Source organism: Parambassis ranga, chromosome 24, assembly GCF_900634625.1.
Source record: "Parambassis ranga chromosome 24, fParRan2.1, whole genome shotgun sequence".
NCBI lineage: Eukaryota > Metazoa > Chordata > Actinopteri > Ambassidae > Parambassis > Parambassis ranga.
This window is the reverse complement of record NC_041043.1, coordinates 713,933-739,335: the sequence shown is the minus strand read 5'-3', so window position 1 is coordinate 739,335 and position 25,403 is coordinate 713,933. Positions and strand designations below refer to the sequence as shown.

The following is a 25,403-nucleotide window of genomic DNA, read 5'->3' as shown; positions in this document are numbered from 1 at the left end:
GCTCCTTTTAATTAATTCCCCTGAATTCCCAGCACAGCAGCAGTCAGCCAGGCTGCCAGAGAGGACACTTCTGTCCTCATGCTGTGGCCCTGTCAGCCCCACGACGTTGCATTCAAGGTGGTGACAAATGAATGCAAACTTAATTGTACAGATGAATGCATTAAATTGAAGCTGCTCATTCATCAGGCATGCTGGGTTAGTCGGTTTACGTCATTGTAAATGAAACTATTATTTTTTTAAAACATGTATTTATATTTTAGTGGTAAGTAAGGAAAGAACATTGAGTTCAATAAAAATTAATTTAATTTTCGTCTCATCCATTTCTGATCGCCATATTTCCAACGGAGCTGAATGTAGCACATCTCTGGAAGCAGGAACAGACACGCCCCTGCCTACTGACAGGAGACCCCTTCGACAGACACATCCGCTTTCCCATTGGTCAGATCCTTCGTTGGGCTGGTTCGAACGGCTCCTGATTGGCCGCAGCCGGAAAGTCGGGGAAGAAGCATCTGTGGCTCGCGCTGTGCCAGCTGTCCTCGCGCACTCTGCTAGTGCTGGGCAACGGAGAAAATCTCCCGCGGAGGAGGGTCTGTGAAATCTACAAGAAAAAGGAGGTAAGGAGCCAGAAAAAGGATAAAAATGAATATGTCAGGGCGCCCTGGCTGAAATTTAACAGTATTTGACAAATATAAATAATATAAATGACCTGCATGACGTTAAAATGTGCATTATATGTCTTTAATGAAGGCATTCGTTTTTCGTTTAGGGCAGAACATTAGCTAAATGTCATTAGTGTATATTGCCTATGTAAAGAATTTAACTTAAAGCGAGGCCTCTCGCCCGTTTCATTTGAATGTGAATTAATTAATGCGAGCTTTCTTTTCCAACGACCAAAAATATGAATGAATGTCACATAAATAAATGCTGTGAAAAATGGTCGCCTGGCACTGTGGTGAAATAGCATCTTGTGCCTTTCGGCGACGAAATATGGGTGAGATGTGAGTCTGTGTGTGTGTGTGTGTATTTGGCGTGCCGTCAGTGCAGTGTTACGTAAGTCTGCTATTCGGTTGTAGTTAATTGTCGGTTCTGCCAAATATATAGGGTCATGGTGATTATAAATAGGAGGGTGTGTGGTCGTCCTGCATACAAACGAATGAGTGTGTGTGTGTGTGTGTGTGTGTGTGGTTGGGTACCAAATGTGAACAGGTGATTATATATCTGTCCTTTGTTGGATTGTGTATTAAGGTGTGGTGTATGGTTGATCAAGATGCTAAAGCTTTAACAGAATGCATTCTGATGATCCTGGAGGATGCTTCTGTTGGTCTTTTATGTGTACCACACTAAATTGATCCAAATTAGATGATAACATGCATCATGGATCATTCTAGCCTACAGCTAGAATGATCCATGATGCATGTTTTGCATGTGAATTAACATCACTGTATCTTTACATCATGAGACAGTATGTGGTGCTGCAGTGGCTTGCACTGTCCCCACACAGCAGTAAGAACGGTGTTATAACCTCTGCCTCTACAAGTGCTGGTCCATGTGACGTGTATTTCATCATCCACGTGTACATACCTGCGTATCAGGAGGTGCTGCACACATGAACAGTAGATCAGTATATATACACTTTGGTGTTTTTTATAAACTTGATTCATGTTTTCATTACACATTTTGCAGAAGAGACATTGTTTAGAAGTAGACATACAGATGCAGAAAATTTCCAACCTGTCCACATTTGTAGCTAGAAACTCTGTGGCGTGTCTGCACATGGGCTGAACTTGTAAGAGTGTCTGTAAATTATTGAGGTCATGGTGATGAAAGGTTTTCACCAGTTAATAACCTAGAGCCAATATAGAAAATGTTATCTTTTTTCTGCTTCTACTTACTCCAAGTTGAGCTTCTGCTCCAGTTGTTGTGCTTGAAGGTGTGTGCTTAGATTGGACCTCTGTCTTAAAATCAATGCCTAGATGTTAGAGTCAATCAAGTTCAAAGAATGATTGAAAGAATAAGTAAAGAATAAGTATAGAACATGTTTGAATACAAAGATATTTATATCTTCTCTGGATGCTTACAATCACAGTCACCGACAAAAGCCTGCAGTCATTGATGGAATGTAATTTGCTTTGAGTTACACGTGGAGCTAGGGGCATAAATATTCAGAGACTTTCTCGGAAGACATGGTGTTGAGTGAAAAAATGTTCAACCCCTAAATATTCACATCAGGTTGCATTATCAACTTGCTGATAACAAAGCTTCTTCAAGTGGCTGCATTGGCCATTGTTAGAAAGTTCTGAAAATGACTGGGCTGAAGGGATGTGTGTGGGGATGTGCATTCTGGAACTGTTTGACCATCCAACATCCATGACCTGTAGCATGATAACACATCAGTGCACAACAAATTTCCCTTAAGGGTGTCATTATTAAGGTACTGAATATCTAATTACGCTTTCCTGCATCAATGCATCTCCATAGAAATCCATGCTAAAAGCCTAGCTGTACAACAGAAATAAGCATGTCAGGGAGCATTCTGCAACATTTATTTCCAGTCCATGAGCTTAACATGTGTAATGTTTGCCTTTTGCATGGTGCTGAATGGGAAACAATTGGCACAAAAGAAAGGTCTAGGTCAAAGGTCAGACTAAAAGTATGTCAGGGAAATATAATTGTGGATTTTGATAAGGAAAAAGAGGATGACTTTTAACAAAATATACAGTGTGATAAAATGTGTACGTGCATGTGTGTGAGTGATAAATAGTCCGTAATCCTCTTGAGTGATGCCCCAGTTAGCTGTGTGGCATCATTGTTATTGTGTGTTTATCTGTGTGTATTCACTTATTGCTTATTCATCCGTGAACCTCCAGTAGCACCCAGGACCGTTTAAACCTCAATTTGTGTGTGTGTTAAATAGATCAATGTCTATTGTTATCTCAAAGCATTTGAAAATGTGTCTGATGCGCATTTGTTATGGAATCTTAAAAACCTCTACTACACACACACATGGGTGGGGTACACACTATATATTGACTGTCGCATATGCACACATGTATACCGTCCTTCCCTTTGGCGATTGCTCTGGATCAAGCAGAAGTCAGCAGCTGTCTACTCCTTTCTTCTCACTTACAGCATGCACCAGCACACACACAGACATAAACACACACGCACATTTATATTTACGTGCCACACATGTAGCTTGCACATGCTCAGTAGCAGACATCTGAGCATGTCAGTAGCCACTATATCAAATTTAAACTGACTTTGCCTCATCACGGTGTGTCAGTATTATTGGCAGTTTTTTCTAGTATCTGTGAAGTTGCTGTGTGCTTGTTATAAATCTGTGTGGCACTGTGATAATGTGATATTGGGAGTCTGAATTAAATGCAGTCTGCTCTTCATTTTTTATTAATTAACTCCCCTTTCTAAAAACTGTCTGCATGAGAGGAGGAACATTAGGGTGTGTCTCCTTGCATGTTAAACTGGTGTTTATATGTGCAGGTACTTGCTTTGTGCATCTGTGTGTTTGTCTGTAGTCATTTGTGTATGTGCTGAAGCAGATTGTTCCAGGGTGCATGAGAAGTGCTGCCTAGTGTGTGTGTGTGTGTGTCTTGTAAAACTGCTATGACACAGCAGAATTCAGAAGCACAGACTGTAGCCCTAAAACAAAGAACTGCTAAAATAGAAGAGTGTTTTTCAGCATGTTGGCCTGGAGATTTAATTTTTTGGACACAGTTAGGCCACTACAGATGACCTTGTAGGCTAGATACAAAACAGATCCTTTCCTGCTGATACAAGATCAAAATGGTGTAAAAATGTGACTACTTGTCTCGTTATTTTTAAACAGTGACTGTATACGTCCATAGATCTTGCCACAGGATATATATTTCCTGTGCCTCTAGAAAGCTGTGTGGCAGCCTGTGACTATGTTGTGGGGTAAAAGCGTTTTCTTTATATTTACATATATTATAGAAAAGCTATTTAGACCCCATCATTTGCCACCACAGCATTGTGTTAGAAAGGTGTGTCATGTTTACATCTTTATCCATTGTGAAGTTTGGACTAATAAATGACAACCATTGCATCTATTGAGGAGGGAATTATACCTAATCCAGCTGTGTATCGATCGATCAATGGGGTCAGAACCTCTGCTCACAGATGGACCACATAACCCTGAAGGCTGAATTGTCAGCATGGAGTGTCAGGGCCCCACCGTCTTCCTGTCTCCTCGCCTAACAGTGATGACTCATTTGTAAGTATTAGGTGTCAATGTTCAGAATGTCATTTATATAAGTTGACAGTAATTTCCTTTGGCTCTACAGTCCTCACAGACATACAAAGCTGGCACTGTCCAGGGCAGCGGTCTGTTTAGTCAGCTCTCAGATTCAGTCTTGTGTGTGGGTTTGGACAGAGCTGACTGGAAAATAGTGACAACAGCAGCCTCAGCCTTAAAATATCAGTCATAGAGGCCAGGCTTTCATGTAGACATCATTGTCTGCTTAAATTTTGGATGAAGTGGCAGAGGACTGAAAGAAGTGAAAGAACTGAAAAAACAGCATGGCTGGCAAATGGATGTGATGGATCAGTATTTGTACTGTTTTGAAGCCGGTCTGTGTCTGGTGTTTGCTGGTTTGTGTGAATTAAGCAGCATTGTCAGGCTGTGTATACTGTGTGTCTGAATCATCCTGCAGAAAGTAATCAGTCTTTTGATTTGGCACTGGGCCTGTTGCACTGTTTCCAATGTGGTGTCAGTTTCTATTGGATTTAGTGCGAGTCAGTGGCTGGTGGCCCTCACATCCAATTTATGACTGGCAGATCTTCTGTGCAAATAATCAAGGCTGAGCCTCATCAGCACGTAGTTACATAATTATTATATAAGGTGCCTAATTTGTAACAAAACAGCCTGTAGAAAAAAGTTATTTAATATTTTGTCAGCCCTTTAAAATAGAAACAAATAAGCTAGTTTTACTAAGGAAACACATTAAGATTAAGATTAAGATTAACTTTATTGATCCCCGTGGGGAAATTAAGTTGTAGTAGCAGCATTTAAAAGAATAAATACAATAAAGACAAGCAACAACTCTTGTGATGTACATACACACACACACACACACACATAAAGCAGATCAAGGAGAAGACAGAAACATAAAAACAGTTAATGTAACTGAGTAGTTTGAAATGCACCTGTGATGATGCTTTAGTCTGAGTTTGTGAGCACAGCTCTGACAGTCACAGATGAGTTATACAGTCTGATGGCAGATGGTAGGAATTACTTCCTGTACCATTCCTTAGAGCAGCGGGGCAGCAGGAGTCTGTTGCTGAAGCTGCTTCTCAGTCTGTCCACAGTGTGTTGAGGATCTGCTGCAAACATTGAAGGACCTGAGTCTCCTCAGGAAGTACAGTCTGCTCATGCCCTTCTTGTAAACAGCCTCAGTGTTTGTGGACCACTCCAGTTCATTGTCCAGTTAGACACCCAGGAACATCTCCTTTGTCTTGACCATGTTCAGCTGCAGGTGATTCTCTTAACACCACCTGACAAAACACTCCACAAGGCCCCTGTACTCATCCTCCTGTCTGTTCTCCACACACCCAACTATGGCTGTGTCATCCGAGTACTTCTAAAGGTGACGCAACTCAGAGCAGTACTGGAAGTCAGCTGTGTAGGTGGTGAATAGAAAGGGAGACAGCACAGTTCCTTGAGGAACCCCAGTGTTGCTGGTCTGGGTGTCAGACACACAGCTCTGCAGTCTCACAAACTGTGGTCGGCTTGTCAAGTATTCCTCAATCCACAAGACTAGGCGAGAATCCACCTGCATCTTCTCTAACTTAATCCTCAACAGTCTCAGCTGGATGGTGTTGAAGACTCCATGACCGAACACATGACCGTAGTCCTGCTAAAGCAGTCCCTGTGTAAGAGGTAAGGAGGTGTTTTTGTGCCTCTAAACCAGCAGGAGAAGTAGTCTTGGGCCATATTTAAGGCTGTGTGAAGCAGTGTCCTGGCACCCCACATTGCAGTGCATGAGACCATTTACAGACACTGCACCTCTGACCATGCACTGCTAGAATGCTCTAAAGCAGCATTATGATTTTGTGTTGTCTATCCTGGACAAACCTTCACTTGGACCCAAGGATGAACTGATTTGGTGAAGGCGGTCTTAGGCCTTAGATCACTGTGACCTCCTGTCTGTTCAGTTTCTGTGAGTATGATCAATATGTAATACAAATTTATTTTCAGTAGATACAACTAAAAGGTCAAAGGTTAACTTCCCTGTGACAGTATTATGCGTAAACACAGTTTTTTATTGAATTGCTTTACAACCTTCTCTACAACATGATAGTTAGTGATGTCATACGTACAATGGTAATTCCAGTCTATAAAATGCCAGACATGAAAACTGTAAAAAATTCACACAATTGAAGGTCTCATTTTGTCTCACAAGAATTAGTATTATTAGTACCAGAGGATCTTGTGGTGTTTTTGCTTGTCTTAAACCATTATACCCCTAACCTTCTACTGAACTTTGTTGATTTTTAGATGAATTATGGCCTTGGTGGTTTAGTATGCGTCGCTGTACCATGGCATGCAAGTGTTTGTATGTGCATGTGTGTGTGTGTGCTTGCACATGGCCTTTTTTCACTGAAAGCACTCCAGTTCCCATCTCCAGGGAAACCAATCTTTTATTCTGGCTGCCAAGCCTTGAGGGCACTGCTCTATATACTGCACACCCCTCCACCACCATGTTTACCACATTCACTTTATGTTTCATCTCCGCACAATCACCCACTTTCTACTCCTCCTCTTCCATCAGCGGGCATTTCTCTTTCTCTGGCCATACTGGTTTCTCTCATTTTAAGTTCTCTTTCTGTTTTTTTTCATCCCTTCTTCATGCCCACAATCTTCTCTAAACTCAATTTCTGTTCAATGCACTAGCAATAGGCTTAGCTCTTGTCTCAGAGAGAGCATGAATTTCTTAGAATCTGCTCTTCTTTGATAGTAAAAGTCACACTGAAACTACTCATCTTTCTTTAAAGCAATTGCTGTACCATAGAACTACATTAAGTTACACCTTACATGAGTTCTGGTGTAATTCAGTGATTTGTGTCTCCTGCAGCTGTGATACAGATTTCAGGCTCTAGATGTTTTCTCTGTTCATTATTCCATTCACTATACTCTTTTCATTCTCCTGTCACCCCCCTCTTCTGTCTTTTCCTTCTCACTTGTTTTCCTCCATCTCTTTGAGTTGATTCTGTGTGACTACGAGGCCATTGTGTCCTGCCATCAGACACATTGCATACTGCCATCCATGCAGAATGCACACAGAGATGTTTGTAGAAGAACCTTTCAGGTTGTAGATCCCATTAGTGTTGTTCAGGCTACTTTTTCAGTAATGATCTGAAAGTATCACACATTAAACAAAAACTGCAGTGTGATGTTTAACTTTTTTTTAAGTTTTACTATAAAGGGTTTTAAAACAAATTTTAACTTTCCTATTCTTATTAGGTCAAGAGATTCTCTCAACAAGCTAGCCATAACTGTAAATAGTCTCCTGAAAAACAGCTCGCCTTGGTCTCAGAGGTTTCAAATAACTCCTGTACTGTCTGTGACACAACCTGAAATTACCATAGCCAGGAGTAATCATTGTGTACCAGGCCTTCATACACAAAAGTGCTCATACAGCAGAAATTAGGCTAATTGGTTACATGTGTCTTAACCAGACGCCTCAGAGGTTCATTTTAATTAATTTTGTTTCATTTATTTATACTGCAGAGACACACAGAATAATGCCTTTCTTATTCTGATGTATCAGTTGGTTGAAAAATATGTCAGGAAGGACCAGCCGAACCAGTCCATTCAACAGCAGAACTTTTACAATACCACAGATGCTATAATAGATTTGTGAATTACAGAACCACCACTTAATATTTAATTGACCTAGCTGACACACTAAAAGCTTAGAGCAAGTTTTTGCCTCGTGAGACAAAAAGGCAGAAATGTGTCACGAACTGCAATTGTGTAACAGCACACAATTCAAGCCAGAAAGACAACAGTTATCTCTTTTATAGATCTAAGAATACTGCCCAGTATATCAAAGTTTCTGTATTTTAACAAAATCAGAACCAAAAATCCAGTGTTTGCCTGGCTCTTACACTGTGCACTTTTTTTTTTCTAGGATGATGGCTGCTAACATGGGGTCCATGCGTATCCTCATTAAGGGAGGGAAGGTAGTCAATGACGACTTCACCCAGGAAGCGGATGTCTACATTGAGAACGGCATTATACAACAGGTAAACCACACAAGTGCATGTTCAGTCAGATGCACAAATTTCCACACATCCCCAGCTGTTGGTGTGACTCACAATGATCCACTGTGAACTCTGTGACTCCACATGATGATAGTGAACACTGTAATTAGCCCACATATTGTTGCCATGGAGAAAAGCATCAGTTTATGTGAACAGGATGCATTTGACCATGCTCCTACTAAAACACTCTCTACTCTACTACCATGGCAACACATGAGATTTTTCATTCACTTTCACAGCAGCAGAACGTAGTGAGGTGACAGCTTGGTCATTTAAAGTTTGTTGTGTATAACTGTAGTGCACATTCCTGGGAGATGCACAAGTTGGGAGGTTACCCAAGCTTTCTCTGCCATGTTTGAATTCAGTATCTCAAGAACTCAAAATATGTGTCAAAAAGTTACAGTATGTGATGTTTTTTTCTGTGCCTCTCTGACAGGTTGGAAAGGAACTAATGATACCAGGTGGGGCTAAGGTGATTGATGCCTCTGGGAAGCTGGTGTTACCTGGTGGAATAGACACCAGTGTACACCTGCAGCAGACATTCATGAATGCTACCATCCAGGATGACTTCTATAGTGGAACCAAGGTACACACACACACACAGGACATTTTCTATGGCTCAGCACGTCTGGATGCCTGTCATTAAACACATTTAGAAACCAGAGACAGCTGTCTCACTCAGACATGCCTTTTCTGTCACTCTCTGTTCTGTCTATCGTCAAATGTTCACCCCTGCTTTCGACTTCATTCATTCATCAAGACTAATGGCCGCATATGTTCTCATACTAGTCGTGTATGAAGCTGTCAGCTGTCGGTAGTTTATGGTACACTTTTTTTACACACACTTGCAGACAGCTGTTCTGTTCTGTTTTCATTTGTTAGTTTATTTCCTTAAGGATGCTCTGCAGGTTTTCTACTGATCCCCTTAGACTCTGAGCAGGGAGAACAATTTAGTGATTTGGAGAGGCAGTGTAATTGTTGCTCTTCAGTGGTATGCATCAAGATCATTTTACTATTGACGACTTAAGTGTAGATTTACTGAAGAGTATAAAATACTCCTGGACTACAGAGCAAGAAGAGATTATTTGGAAGCATTCTGAAGCAAATCTTCAAATCATCTTCCAGGCACTGCCACAAAACTTTGTCGCAGTATTAACTGCAGGGACTTGTGTGTATGTACTGTAGCTTAATGAAATGAGGCTTGAGTTTAATGCTAACTGAAGCGTGGTGAACAGAATTTGGGCAGGATTGACTCATCTGTATGCCAGTCCCCCCCCCCACAGCAACCCCCAAATCATCAATCCCTACACTCACTGCCATGGCAACTAAACCCTGCTCTTTGACTGGAAATTTCAGTGTGTGTGTGTGTGTGTGTGTGCATGCCTGACTTCGTTACCACAGCAACGGCTCATGTGCAATTGTTGAACCCCAAATCTATTTCCTTCCTCATCCACCCCCCCCCTCCCACTATTTATGTCTGCTTTCCTTCCTTCCTCCCCCCCTGCTTCTCTGCTTCACCCCCTTCTGTCTCACCCATCACGCCTCTTGGAAGGCAATCAATTTATATAACAGCGTCTAATGTTAGAAGGACATATTAAATGGATACAAATGATCAGTTTATGTATGCGTTCAAGCATCTTGTTAAAGATAATATAACGTAAACATAAATTTTGATTTAAATATTAGGTTTTAGATTTAGATGGAGTACCAGAGTACCCATGAGTACACATCCACCAAAGTGCTTTTTGCTCCTAATCATTGACTGCAACAGACAATTTAATAGGTTTCGGGATATAAAAGTAAATGGAGTAATTTTTCAGTTTAGTCATCTCAATATTATGGAACACATGCTTCTGAAGGTCATTACAATAAAGAGCTGTTACTGGCTGCCTTCTGTAATAAAATAAAGCAGTATATCTCCCAGCAGGCAGAGATCATTTAAATGCCTCTGCAGGCCGAAGAGAAGATGAGACGAGTGGATGGAAGAAGGTGAGGTGTTCAGCTATAACATGAAGTATGACTGGTGGTGAAAGGGGCTGATCAGAGAGCTGCAGTGGTAATCTGTCTGACACTGATGGCCTCCCGGACTCTGACGTACTGGGACTCTCTCATCCTCTCACATCAGTCACTCACAGTCTGTACTCCTCTTTCAAATGTACGAGCTTTACACATGTGATCTAATTTCTGTGTTCTTATTGGTTATTTCTGGGCAGCAATTATAATAATTTCACCCCCAGTTAATCTCTTTATGATTATAATAATTTAGTCCATAAAATGTTTCTGCTGCTGCTCAAATGCTGTTGCCACACCAGCACAGAGACAGACACTCATTTCCACTCAGGCTATCTTACTTTCTCTCCAGTGGATTATCTTCACAGTAGGGGTTAGGGGTCTTTAATAGAGTGAAGGATTCATGTCACTGTTTAGGGTTTGTGTGTCACCCACCATTTCAGCTTTGCTCTCAGTGATCCGCAGCATGTTGAGGGATGGATGTACAGTATAATTTAGATTAAGACTATGGATTAAGTGAATAAAAATACTGCACACCCCCCCCCCCTGTTGTTTGTTTGTTTGTGTTAGCTTTATAAATAATCCTGTCCACTGTCTATTAGTACATTTGGTTGGTTCATTTTTCAAAATATGACAAATGAAATCTCTTTGTTTGGTGGAAACTATAAGTGTTGCAGTACACATGCATGACTACAATATTACCTTGTCATTCAGTAACTTCTTTGCTACCTTCAAATAGTGTTGGGGTTTACTACTGCCAAGCAAAATCATGTCAGAGGAGATGAAAGTAAAACTCTCAAAAACATTAGACTACCAGCATAAGAGTTTTTTTGTGTAAAAAAGACATTCATATTCATCCTGTAGTTTTCACCATAGCACCACAGGGAGAGTAAGCTGCATCTCGCTGCATATTAGTTAGGCAGAGTCAAAGAAGAGACAGAGATTCTTTGTGAATTCTTTGTTCATATTTTTGTAGTGAAAATCTGGTTAATTGGCAGCATTAGTGGGCACAGAGCTTATGTAATGATGGGAGAAATACAGTTTGAAGAGACGAGACGCTGACGACGAGGAGGGAGAGTCTGCCGACTTCGAGCTCCTGTTATCAGACGCTGATGAAGAAGAAACAAACTTCAGAATCACCGGTGGGGCTGCAAAGCCGGGCGTCGCGATGAGAGAAATCCCTTCGGCGTCTTCTCCCCTGGATCTCGACATGCAGGACATGTGCAAACGTGCAGCTGCAAGGCTCAACATCCCGTGGCCCACGGTTCAAGCCGAGGAAGTCAGGTCTCGCTTTGATGGCAAGAAGCTGCCCAAAGCAAAGAAGACAGGGAAACAAGTGGAGAGAGGCATCCGCGTGGCCACCTACATAGACGACTGGCTTGTCGCAGCCTCTACACCCCAGGAGGCGGCCCACCATACAGATGTTCTCAGGAAACATCTGGTGAGTTTGGGGTTTCGCCTGAATATAGAAAAAAGCATGTTGACACCCTCTCAGTGCATCACCTTCATAGGCCTGACTTTGGACTCTCTCCAAGGCAGAGCTTTCCTGTCTCAGGACAGGGTGGTGGCAATGAAAGGAAGCCTTGCACTGTCTCACAGGGGCAACACAGTCACACTCAGATAGTGTCAGCGGCTGTTAGGCCTGATGGCCTCATCTGTGGTGGTGATACCCCTGGCACACCTGTACATGAGAGGGCCTCAGCGATGGGTAACCTCCCTTGGCCTAGATCTTCTTCGAGATGGTCATCGAAGGGTGAGGCTTTCTGTGGACTGCTCCCTGGCTCTGCGCCAGTGGAAGAGCCCAGGGTTTCTGACCCAGGGTGCTACCATGGGAACTGTTTCGGCCAGGAAGGTGATCTCTACAGATGCCTCTCTCACAGGCTGGGGTGCTACACATAAAGGGAGGACAACGGGAAGTGGGGCCCTCACATGCGCTTCACCCACATAAACTGTCTTGGAGCTGATTGCTGTTGCATTTGGCTCTAAAACATTTCCTCCCCTGGCTGCGGGGACACCATGTCCTAGTGAGGACAAACAACTCCACCGTGGTATCCTACATCAACAGGCAGGGAGGTTTGAGATCTCTGCGGTTGCATGCGCTGGAACACAGACTGATAGTCTGGAGCAATGTACACTTTCAGTCACTGAGAGCGACTCATGTTCCAGGCGTACTGAATTGCGGGGCGGACCTGCTCTCCAGGGGGATCCCTCTATATGCAGACTGGAGACTTCACCCAGAAGTGGTGAAGCAGATTTGGCTGCGGTATGGACGGCGACAGTGGACCTTTTCGCGTCAGTGGCTCTCATTTCTCCAACTCTGGCCAGAGTGAGGGAGAAGGGGCTGGTCGTGATCCTGGTGGCTCCGCACTGGCCAGCGAAACACTGGATGGCGGAGATTTTCCAGCTTCTGGTGGGCACGCCATGGCAGCTGCTATTGCATGGGGACCTGCTATCCCAGGCACAAGGGGAAATATTTCACCCTCACCCAGAGAGGCTGGCTCTGTGGGCCTGGCCCGTGAGTGGTGGCAAGTGTTTGAGAGCTGGTGCTCGGAGTCCCAGGCCATTCCTTTTCAGCGTTCTGTGGGGGTGATTTTATCCTTTCTGCGGGACCTCATTGAGAAGGGAAAATCTTTCTCAACCATCAAGGTGTACCTGGCGGCAATCTCTGCTTGCCATGTTGGTTTTGATGGTAAATCTGTCGGTCGACACCCTCTGGTGTGTCAATTCATGAAAGGTGCACAATTTAAATTGGCTGTATCTAGGTCTCTTACGTCATCATGGGACCTGCCCACGGTGCTGGATGCTCTTTCTGGTCCACCTTTTGAACCACTGGATCAGGTGGACTTGAAGGTGCTATCTCTTAAGGCGGCGCTGCTCCTGGCCTTGGCCTCGGCTAAGTGCATCAGTGAGGTTCATGCCCTGTCTGTGCATGAAGCTTGTACCCAGTATGCAGCCTAACCCAGCCTTTATCCCAAAGGTGGTTGGGTCTCTCTCCCCAATAGAGCTGGTTGCTTTTTATCCACCGCCTTACTCCTCTGAGGAGCATCGGCGTCTGCATACGCTGTGTCCGGTCCGTGCACTAAGGACCTATCTGGACAGGACAAAGGGTGTTAGGCAGAGTGACCAGTTGTTTGTGTCCTGGGCTAAGCCATGTGTGGGCAAGCCAATCTCATAACAGCGCCTTTTCCCAATGGATTGTGGAGGCTAAGCTCTGGCTTACACAACCAAAGGTCTTCAGCCTCCTGCTGGTCTGCGTGCGCACTCCTTGCTGCTTCCTGGGCTCTGTTTAGGGGGATTTCAGCCCAGGAAATTTGTGCAGCTGCAAGTTGGGCTTCACCCCACACTTTTGCTAGGTTTTACAAGTTGGATGTTACGGTTCCAACCCTGGCACATTCAGTTCTTGGGGTAGAGCTTTCACGGGGTACAACCCACTCTTCGTGAGGCCCCTCTGGGACAGTTGTTATTTTTACAGGCGTGTCTGGCAATCCAGGAGTCAGTATTTCTCCCATAGTGAGACACGAAATGAATGCTATGAAAGAGAACTGGAGGTTATGGCTATAACCATGGTTCTCTGATTAGCATGAGTGAGTGTCTCACCAGACCACCCTCCTTGCTATGGAAGCGAGGAAGAGGTGAGCTTGTTTGAATGGTGACTGAAGCTATGTCAGCCTATTATATAGGAGGAGGGTCCCGGTCCCTCCCGACATAGACGTCACTGATACCAGCCCCAAGGGCTGGTGTAGTGTAATTAAAGCGTCTGTCGGGATCACACAGGGGGCGTTCTCCCATAGTGAGACACTCATGCTAATCAGAGAACCATGCTTATAGCCATAACCTCCAGTTTTAACTGAGTTGGTACTTCTTAGATCTTATAACAGATTTGCTGTTAAGAACAGTCTAATTTTAGACGTTGATGTGGTAAATACAGGAGTGGATCGACTGATTATTTCCTGTACATCTTTCTCCTTTACTTTCTCCTCTCTGCTTTATCATTTTTTTTAAAGTGGAGTGGCAGTACATTTTAATTTAGGCCATGCAGACAGACAGCATAAATCCCACAATCCCCGAGCTGTGTATCCATGTCCTCGATCTCTCTCACACACATGCACACACATTAACATTCACTGACAGTGATAAATGACTCTACACTCTTAATGCACACACATGTGTAGTAAATGCTGACGATGCAGATGATTGGGACTGGTTTCTATGGTAACGGGAAACTTGGTTGCTCATTGCTGTCATGGAGAAACAGATAACCTCTTCTGTGTCTGCGAGACGTCTGGAGTCTGGACGAATGACTTCACGTCGACAAAAAATGTTAAATGTAATGTTTTTTTACTGTATTTTTTTAGCTTAAAAGTGTATAAGCAGGTATAGGACGTGATAAGTCTTTTCATTTCCTGTTTTATGTACCATTTTTACCTTTTCCTCATCACTCCTCAGTGCAATATTGCTGTTAGAGGATATTGAAAGGGACTGTCACCACAATTTCGGATGGAGAGAGGAGGAGGAGGAAGGTGGGATGTTCGACAGGCATGGCTGAGCAGTATCTGTTGTCATGGTTACACAATCGTGCATTTACCATTCAGCTGATTGAGACGAATCACCACGCACCACTCCCTTCACCCTAACAGTTACCTAGCCTCCCTTTTGCATCTCCTCCACCCAGTCTTTTCATCTTCATCAGTAGTTCGATGTCTTATCATCTTACTCTTCATCGTCATTATTTTCTAATTTGGAGCTGCTATGAAGCTGCTGTGAAATACCACCATCACATACAGAATGCATTTCTCAACATATAAATCTAAACTCTAATTTTGATAGATTTAGTTAAGTCACAGATAAATACATAGGGGTAGGAAGCAGGAAACTAGGCTGAGAACGTCAATAAAATATGACCAAAACAGTTTTAGGTTAACCTTCATGTCCTTGCTTGACTGTCTGAATCCCAGTAAATAGTGAACTATAATGATGAGACAACAGCTCATGAGGAAGGACTATTGTCACCAGACAAACAGAGTCTGTGTGCTGTACAGTGGCATCATTGTCCTCTTTCTAATCAGTCTGTCTATTTGTCGTTTCTCCCTTTCCCTCATCCCCTCTCACCTCACACAGGCTGCTCTGATGGGTGGCACCACCATGGTGATGGCTCTGGTCCTGCCTGAACAGCACTGCTCCCTGGTGGATGCTTACGAGAAGTGCAGAGCTCTGGCTGATGCCAAGGCGTGCTGTGACTACACTCTGCATGTTGGGGTGACCTGGTGGGGACCAAAGGTTTGTGTGTTTGTATGTGAAAAGTGAAAGCATGGAAATGCCTTGACAACAGATGCCATTCTTTAACTTTTGTTTCTTCAAGCTGAATTAATAATACAGCAGCCAAACCTTTTTTCGTTTCTGGGTGAAATGTGTAATGACCTAGATTAAACGTTACAAGAACTGGGTTAACACACATGCTCAGTGGGCACATTAGGCAGATTTTATGAGTCAACGTGGCTTATTCAGCCTTTGGCTTTAATGTCAGTACTATCTCATCTGCTGCCTCTGTGCATATGCCACATCTTATACAGATAGTAAAAGCTTTAACACCTGACTGTCTGTAATCTAGCATGTATTATCACCCTTGTTACTGTGTGATATAATTGTAGCTAGAGCTTCGAAAAAGTACTGTTATTAATCCTTCATTGTTTTATTCTATTTGGCATTTGAAAAGCTTATCTTAATTATACTGTCATTTGAAAGTTAATTGTATATGTGTTTTGCTTATTGTTGTACTAATGCCTTATATTACTGGCTGTAAGTCATCTAGTCGAGATGCAGTGAGGAGGTGGCACTCAGACACAAGGAAATCAGAAAAATGTTTTCAATAAAAATATAATCAGTAGCTTGCAGCATCTCATTTGTTTTAGTGGTCACATTATCTTGTGGTATTTTTTGTATTAAATGTCAAATACATTGTTTTCAACCAATCCTTGAAAAATACTCAAATGTAAGTATTTTATTTACATTTTTAATTTGTAATTTGCTCTTTAAATGTCATCTGCACAAGAATTTCCTCCATGATTAATAAAGTCATTCTTACCTTACCTTAATTTAGCTTAAAACACAGAAAAGCAGCAAATTCTCACATTGTGAGCTGAAATTTGAGAATTTGCATTTCATCACCAGAAATTGGTTACATTTTTTTACATTCTGTAAAAAAATAATAATGAGGACCAGTTAATATGGAAGCACAGAGTGTGTGTTCATCTAGACTATGGTGTTACATGTATTTGCTGTATCTTATTGGCCTACAGAAACAGAGCAGCTGGTTACACTATAGTTTGTTAAATTGATTTTTCTATGTGCCAAATGTCTGTGGAATCGTGATCTCATTCTGACTGCTTTCCAAGCATATTTCATGCCCCATATAACTAATACACACACACACACAGTTTCGTTTTCATTCCATACCCACATTCAGACCACTTACTGTGCTGCACCATCTGCTCTTGCCAGCATACCATTGTGAGCTCTGTGTGACCTCCTCTGAACTTTGAACAGGTGCGCAGTGAGATGGAGACATTAGTGAGGGAGCACGGAGTGAACTCCTTCCAGATGTTTATGGCCTACAAAGACATGATGATGCTGCGGGATTCAGAGCTCTACCAGACACTGCAGACCTGTAAAGACATCGGCGCCATTGCTCGTGTCCATGCCGAGAACGGAGAGCTGGTGGCAGAGGTACACAGCAGACACACTAAAATCACTCCATATTTACTATATGTTTCGCTTCAGAAAAAATCACCAGTGCAAACTTTTTTGTCAGAGAAGTTGAGGAAAGACTTGCAAAACTGTAAACTGTAAAGACTGATATGTGTATGTGTTGGTGTAAATAGGGCGCCAAAGAAGCTCTGGATTTGGGCATCAGTGGACCAGAAGGAATAGAAATCAGTCGACCAGAGGAGGTAAATTAACAGTTGAGGTTATTTACTATCACTTAGTTTTGTAGTAAATGTTTTACTAAGTTTAAAGAGGGGGGAAAACATATTCTGCTCTTTTGCTTGTTATTTTTAAGGTTCACCTTGTTCTGTTTTGTTGCAGCTGGAGTCTGAGGCTACTCACAGAGCCATCACCATTGCGAACAGGGTAAATAGACCAGACTAGGAAATACACCACAGCACATTTAAATTTATCCACACAGATCACTTTTTTGCAGAAATGTCGGCATGCATTTTTTAATCCCATAAAAGATACTGAATTAAAATTTTCTGTATAATCACTGGCAGGCAAAAAGAGCTGTGTGACCCATTCACACTTCTGATTACAGGCCCGCTGTCCCATCTATCTGGTGAATGTTTCCAGTGTGTCTGCTGGAGACATGATTGCTGCTGCTAAGATTCAGGGTGAGTTCTTTATAGAAAGAAAACCCAAATCGAGTAGATGTGATGAAGAAGCACTTGATAAACACCTTCCTCTTCTCATTGTGTCTCTCCAGGTAAGGTGGTCCATGCTGAGACCACGGTCGCCCATGCTGTGCTGAATGGGATGCAGTATTACCACCAGGACTGGGCCCATGCTGCCGCCCATGTTATTGTCCCTCCTCTTCGCATCGACCCAACCACACCCAGCTACCTCATGGGGCTGCTGGGCAAGTATGTCTGCTGCACACAGTAGTATCCCGTAATGCTCTGATCACACAGCACACTGCCCTAAACTGAACTTCCTGTGTTACAGTGACACCCTGAGCGTTGTGGCATCAGAGCATCGTCCATTCAACACAAAGCAGAGAGCTCTGGGCAAAGAGGACTTCACTAAGATCCCTCATGGAGTGGCTGGAGTCCAGGACAGGATGAGTGTCATTTGGGAGAGAGGAGTGGTACGTTTGTGTTGGCATTACCTAGACACTACAGTAAGTTTGTTTGATTATAATTTGTTTGTTGTTTGCTCAAAACTTGCAACATGCCTGCAGGTTACAGGAAAAATGGATGAGAACCACTTTGTGGCAGCAACCAGCTCTAACGCTGCAAAGATCTACAACCTATACCCACGCAAGGGTCGCATCATCCCTGGTGCCGATGCTGACGTGGTGGTCTGGGACCCAGATGCAACAAGGTACAGTGAGCATCTGACTTTCTTACTCATCGTGGATTCAGTGCGTAACACAGACTGCTTTTCTTTGTGTGTGTGCAGGACCATCTCTGTGAGCACTCAGGTGCAGGGCGGAGACTTCAATCTGTATGAGGGGTTGCGCTGTCATGGCGTTCCCCTGGTCACCATCAGCCGAGGTCGTCTGGTGTGTGAAAACGGCGTGTTCATGTGTGCCGAGGGCTCTGGAAAGTTCTACCCACAGCGCACTTTCCCTGACTACCTCTATAAGAAGATGGTCCAGAGAGAAAAGGTTCACTTTCACGCTCAAAATAGTTATAAATAGTTTTTCTTTTAAGTAAAGTTGTTCTTTTAGGACTCTTCATGCTGTTCTCTGCTGTGTCTGCTGACAGCAAACTTTCTGCAATCACACACCCGTTGTGTGTGACTCCACTGATCTGACAGCCTGCTGAGAGGATTTAATGCTTCTGTTCTCTTTTGTAGGCTGACACGGTTTTTCTGCAGCTGTTGATCTTCAGTGGATTCTCTATACTACATTTTCCATCTTTGTTGCACTTCATAAAAATGAACAACCTACTTACTAAACTTACTGGTTTGCCAGCCACCAAATATGCCAAATATTTTCAGGTCTCAGCAGAAAGATTTGATGATTTGTCTATTATTAGCTCCAGACACAACATGATCCACTGTGTCAGCCGCTGAGTAAGTGTAGTAGGAAATACTCACCAAGTAGAGCAATTGTAGTTAGAGTTACATGGGGAGGTATGTGTCAAGTAACTCCATTAAAAACAAAAAGTATACATCATACCCTCTTTAGAATAGGTCAGCCAAACTTTACAACAGTATCTCAATCCTGCACAAGAGGTTTTTTTTGGTCACTACTGAGTTTCATGTAATGTAGTTTCACTCTCTCTGTTCCAGACTCAGGCTTATAAAGGAGTTGAAAGGGATGCTTACTCTGGTGATGTGGCCAAGGTTGCCAACACTATGAAGAAGGAGCTTGGTCTGGGCTCCACGGATGGAGAGAACCCCTCAAAACCCTGTGCTCGGGTGCACCAGGGAATCCGAGACCTCCATGAGTCGTCTTTCAGCCTCTCAGGTTAGCCAAAATGAAAATCAACAGAAAATCAATGTAATGTTGTGATGTTGTCTGTATGTTTCTCTCAGGATCCCAGGTTGATGATCATATCCCGAAGAGGTCTTCAGCCCGGATCCTGGCCCCTCCTGGTGGCCGCTCCAGCGGTATCTGGTAATCCCTGGTGCTCGGGCTTCAACCGTCCAAGCCTCTGTGTTTTGTATATTTCTGAGTAACCAGGAAAACTGCACTGATTTTCAATCACAGGACAAAAGTCTAGAAGGGAACATTAATTCAAGCACGGCACTGTGATTGGTAACTGACGATCAGTGATTTGCCAAAGGAACTTTTACAAATCTCATTTGTGTCTTAATTGACTGACCTGATTAATTACATGAGAGTAAATGGCATTCTGTGAATTTAAAACATTTTTACTAAATTCAAGCTGATCAGGCTAACATTGACAAAGTCTGCTCAACTGTGAAAGATAAAAACCAGTACAGTTTTTGATGGTTTAAACTAATGTTGATCGAATTATTTAAAACTAGTAGAACTTGATTTAGTGAAATATCTATTATACCCTTCTCACACACACGTAACATACAGCACACTGTAGACACCATAGCTTTAAACTCATATGAAGATGTGTATGGATTATGTTTGTGATTATAACACCCACCGCTGTCATCGTGGGTTCCTCTAACAGTGTTTTTGTTTCCAACGGGTGAACCGTGCTGTGTGGTGATGAAATCCAACTGCTTTAAACACCGTGTGATTTTAACTGCTACACTTTCTAAACAGAATAGGACTCAACCTCCTCCATCCTTACACTTTCACTGCCTCTGACAAAAACAGACACATATCCTAGAAACATCCCTGCATCACCTGCAATGTAACAAGGTCTTTAGAGTGCAAGTATCAACCTGTGTGCTTATCCAAGAAACCTAAGTCACAGGAGCATGTGGCATCTATAGACTCTGCAGAGCACATGACAGTAGGACGGCGGTGAAGGTAAAACAGTCACTGCTGCTAATACACAGCATGATTAGGTGATTTGTTATTAAAGGGATGCAGTGCCTTCTCGTTCACCAGAGAGATATCTTAGAACCTTCTAAGCAAATACAGAAAACACCTGGGGCTTAATTTATTAAATCATGGTGATGGCACTTTCACAACTGGCTTCTCCATAAAAAGCTTTTTTTCTTTCGTGCAAAAATGTTGCCTGAGCTAAGGCCAAAATGTGCTCTTAAGCAGACAACCCACAGCTAAGTGGCATGTTGGTTCTGCACCAGTGTGAGAAGAGTAACTCTCCACACCTGTATTTATCATGCTAAAAGGATAATCAACACACCTAGCACTGGGCTCTTGGACTTTAGTTCCCATCTTGACCTCATTGCTCACTACTGTGCATAGACACAAGCACTGAGCACAATAAATGAGGCCTCAGATTGTGAATGCTGAGTTGCAGAGGCTTGTTTGAAAGTGAATTTTCTTTCTGTGGAAAAATGAAGCGGGGTTGTTATTAGAGCAGTGTGTCTCCACAGAGTAGGATGATTGAGCTGCACAGGCTGAAGAAGAAAACCACTGATCCTCTCACCTCCTGATGATGTCTCATTCCTGCCTAGCAGTATTATATTTATACATGACCACGTGTTGTTGTCTGTGTACTCTATATATTTAGAAGTCTTTTTTTTAATTAAAAGAATAAATGTGCCAATGTAAATCACCTGTGCCACACCAACACCCATGCATGAAGAGCACCTTGTGAGCAGGAGATGGAGAAGCATCGTCTCTCCCGAAAGCCACAGGTTCACAAAAAATGGTGCTGTTTTTCTACGATTACCTATAATGACGTTATTTTATTGTTGGTTGGTTTTGTTGTTTTGAAGGCACTGTGACTGCTCAGTGGCTGCGTGTGTTTGTAGATTATTGTTGTGTTGGACAGTGAACCTGTTGAAACTGTAAAAGTGGCTGCTTGTTTCTTACCACAAGAATAACAGCAAAAGAATAAAGTATAAAAAAAGATTAAGACTCTATTTGTGTCACATTTTTAACAGGATTTGTGTTCTTATCAAGTTTAATGATTAATAAAGTAGTTTATAGATAGAAATGAACACACTATGATCATTTAAATTTAAAGAATCTGTCTCAGAAATGCTCTACAAACTGAGAACAAACACAGACCATTTTAGTTAATGCTAAATGGCATGTCCTTTGAAAGAGATGAAGAGACTGCATTAGTTTACGGAGAGATGATTTTGAGGCCACATTTTTCTCTCATATTCTCATTGTTCAAAAAATTGAACTAAAATAAGACTCAATTCTGTCACCTTTTTTTCTTATGTCCTAAAGACGTCTTTTTCGGACTTCCTATTAACGTCTTTGCAGAAGTCTGCACTGATTATCACCTATAGGTCCAATGTAATAATGTCCTGGACACCTATATAAAAGTAGGGCCACGTTGCACACAGAGAGAGAGAGAGTTGTGCGTAATTACGCACATGGTACTGGAGATCAGTCAGGTTCTAACAGAGGAGCATCACTGTTTCACTTAATATGTTATACTTTTAGATGATTTTATTTCTTTATCTGTCGTGTCGGAGAATCGCATCTGCTGTGTGATGACAGAGAAAACAAAACACATGCTTTGTCACAGGGCCACAGTGACTAAAGTGGGTGCACAGTTATTGATCACAGGTATCTCCGGCAGAAGTGTCTTTTACAAAGCACTTTTAATTTGTGAGCAACTCACAAGGTATGTGCCTGTTGTCCGGCGGCAGCCTGTGTCCACAAGCAGTGTGAGGAGGTGGACACAGTAGGCTGAGGCGGCCATGCAGGACTGCTTTGAGTGCACAGACTGGGATGCACTCTGCCAGCCTCACAAGAAGGACATCTTGCTTTTTGCTACACAGAAGGACCTGAGAATAAAAATCGGGGAGGCCAAGGAGAAGTACAGGAGAACGCTGGAGTAGAAACTTCAGCAAAACAACACAAGAGAGGTGTGGAGTGGCATGAGGACTGGTTACAGGTCGAGCAGCAGTGGTGGAGTTAATGGAATGTGGAAAGGGCCAATGAGCTGAATCAGTTTTTTTTAACAGATTTGATACAGTGACCCCAATTCACCCTGCTAACGACTCTCTTCCCCCACAGCTCATCCAGATGGCCCTGCTCGCACCTCGTCCTCAGACCTCTCGGCTGACAGTCATCACCTGGGAATTACTGGTTCCCCACCTCCACCGATCACCATCAAAAACAGAGCAGGTAAGAAGACAGCTGCAGAGACTCCACACAGGCAAAGATGCAGGCCCTGATGGCATGAGCCCCAGCTAAGTGGAGTACTTCATCATGTCTTCAACCTCAGGCTGAGTCTTCAGAGTCCCCATCATGTGGAAGACATCATGCCTCGTTCCTGTTCCAAAGACGCCACGTCCCAGCGACTTGAAGGACTACAGGCCCGTGGCTCTGACGTCACACATTATGAAGATGAGTGGAGTGGAGGACGCTGTCTGCTGAACAGAGTCTACACCCACCTGGATAAGCCGGCAAGCACTGTGAGAATCATGTTTTGTTTATTTTTCAAGTGCTTTTGACACCATCAGGACGGCCCTGTTGGCTGAGAAGCTGACAGCGATGCAGGTGGATGCCCCACTGGTGTCCTGGATGGTGGACTATCTGACTGGCAGGCCACAGTATGTACGCCTACAGAGCTGTATGTCAGACAGACTGATCAGCAACACCGGGGCTCCACAGGGGACCGTCCTCTCTCCCTTCCTCTTCACTCTCTACACCACAGACTTCAACTACTGCACAGAGACCTGCCACCTCCAGAAATTCTCTGATGACTCTGCAGTGGCAGCGGTTGGATGGTGGTGGTGATGAGAGGGAGTACAGGTTAGTGGTGGATAACTTTGTCACCTGCAGCGAGAGCAACCACCTACTGCTCAATGTGACAAAAACAAAGGAACTAGTGGTGGATCTGAGGAAGGCTCCAGTGACCCCTACCAGCATCAAAGGTGTCAGTGAGGAGGTGGTGGAGAAGTACAAATACCTGGGAATGTACTTGGACCACAAACTGGAGTAAGAAAGTGAACACCGTTTACAGGAAGGGCCAGAGTCGCCTCTACTTTCTGAGGCAGATGAGGTCCTTTAACATCTGCAGGACAATGCTGACACAACTCAGGGATTTAAATTCTATCTAGGTATTTAGACATTTATTATATATTTCTATTTCATATTTCAATTTATCTTTGATTTCTTTGTCTGTAACAAAAAAGATTTTTTTTCTATTTTTTGGTATGCTCAAGTATATCTAGTTGGTACAAATCAATCTCGTGGCAAAAATCAGTTAATTTTGACAAGAATCTCAGCAAATTCAATTAATATTTACTACATGTTTGTATTTAGATATACTATATTTCTAAGGTAAATTGATTTAAATTTAAGATTTAGTTTGCACTACAGGACACTTTGTTGCCACAGTTTTTTGTTTATAATCTACACAAATACTATACTATGTGTAACAAACAACCACACATAAAAATGTTAGAAAATTTATTTTTCTTGACATAAATTGCTTTTACATAAATTGTGTTCACTTTTAGGGACAGCCTGGAATAGTCCAAGTCAGGGAGCAGTTTCTGAAAAACTTTGTTAGTATACCTGATCTCCTTGGAAAGGGAAAGGGAAATGCAAGGTCCACTACATAAGCCTCACACCTTCTAGCACATCTCTTAGGCCATCAATCTTGGTATTGTAGATTTTCATCCTTTGTGTAGCAAGATCTTTAGACACACCGTCTCCATCATCATCCTGAAACAAACCAAACATAGTGTATTTCAACCAGAAAAACCGAATCAGTATTCCTGAGTCCCAAGTCAAAGTTTGACCTGAAAGTACTCTTACTTAGCTTTAAATGAACTGAAGACATGCCAGGTGGGACTAGAAGCTATGGCAGAGAATCAACATTATTCTTTTTAGAATGTGCTTTAACTTACATCATACTCTTTGAAAAGCTGCTCTGTGGCTTCTCCCATGTGCACCATCCAGCAGCCAATGACAGCCTCCCTTCTCATGTCGATGCTCTGATTTTGAGGAGCCTGAAACAAAAATAATAAATATTTTCTATTACCACTCACTAAATGTTGTTATTTCTTAATAATCCAAATCAATGCTGTTCTGGTGCAAGCTGGTCAAATAGGTTAAAAAGGTTATACAGTCCTATTGTCACGCGGTTACTTACAAAATGCTGACTTTTAAGGAAAATGGACACATCAGATACCTTTATTGATTTTTGTGTAAGGGATATCAGACTTTGATCTAACAAGTTGTACTTTTTTCAAGTACCTTATATCATTGTTAAACAACCGAATCAAGTTAATAAGGATACTTGCTGAATCCCCAGGAAGTCAGACGTCCTAATCAAGCATCAACTAACCTTTTCAACCTCAGCTCTGGAGGCTGCCCTCAAAGAAAGTTCCACACGTGTTAGATATAAACAATATTAGTTCTGCAAATTTCATATTAAAGTAGTTTTTAAACGACAAATAACTTGAAATATTAACTGGAAATAAACGTAAAATATTAACAAACAAGCACACTGAATAATACCTTGAGGGAGAGCAGCCTGCAACTTCAGCCCAACATTTCCACCCTTGGAATGGAAGAGAGAGACAGGAAGCTGGGAGTGTATTCATCTAGCTTTGACATGAACTTTGGTTCCAGGAGCACCTTGGTGATTCTGTGAAACTTGTCCTGAAGCTGAAAGACAACAAAATGAAAATAACACATTCAGACCAAAATAATACAAGTAGACTTATAGTTCTTACATTTTTAAAAGGAAAACATTTTGATCTGTCTTTTTAGTATGACCATTATGGCCTTACACTTTCAAGCACTATTGAACATGAATCCTGTTAAACTGTATAATCTC

At 42.5% G+C, this 25,403-nt stretch overlaps 2 protein-coding genes across 2 annotated transcripts in view; both read left to right on the top strand.

Moving 5' to 3' along the window:
• The window catches only part of LOC114429164 (DNA (cytosine-5)-methyltransferase 3A-like), a 62,656-nt gene extending 59,503 nt beyond the window's left edge, over positions 1 to 3,153 (top strand). The window contains exon 24 of the mRNA XM_028398039.1: positions 3,140 to 3,153. The gene's annotated coding sequence lies outside the window, so the exon portion shown is untranslated. The remainder of the gene's footprint in view (positions 1 to 3,139) is intronic.
• LOC114429170 (dihydropyrimidinase-related protein 5-like) lies at positions 522 to 21,353 on the top strand. Its single transcript, XM_028398060.1, has 14 exons — positions 522 to 614; positions 8,169 to 8,283; positions 8,738 to 8,887; positions 15,430 to 15,588; positions 16,855 to 17,034; positions 17,190 to 17,258; positions 17,395 to 17,439; positions 17,621 to 17,696; positions 17,789 to 17,945; positions 18,028 to 18,169; positions 18,263 to 18,405; positions 18,484 to 18,691; positions 19,321 to 19,498; positions 19,567 to 21,353. Exons 2-14 carry the CDS (start codon positions 8,170 to 8,172, stop codon positions 19,650 to 19,652), a joined length of 1,707 nt encoding a protein of 568 aa, XP_028253861.1. The 5' UTR covers positions 522 to 614; position 8,169; the 3' UTR covers positions 19,653 to 21,353.
• Positions 21,354 to 25,403: the final 4,050 nt, after the last annotated feature.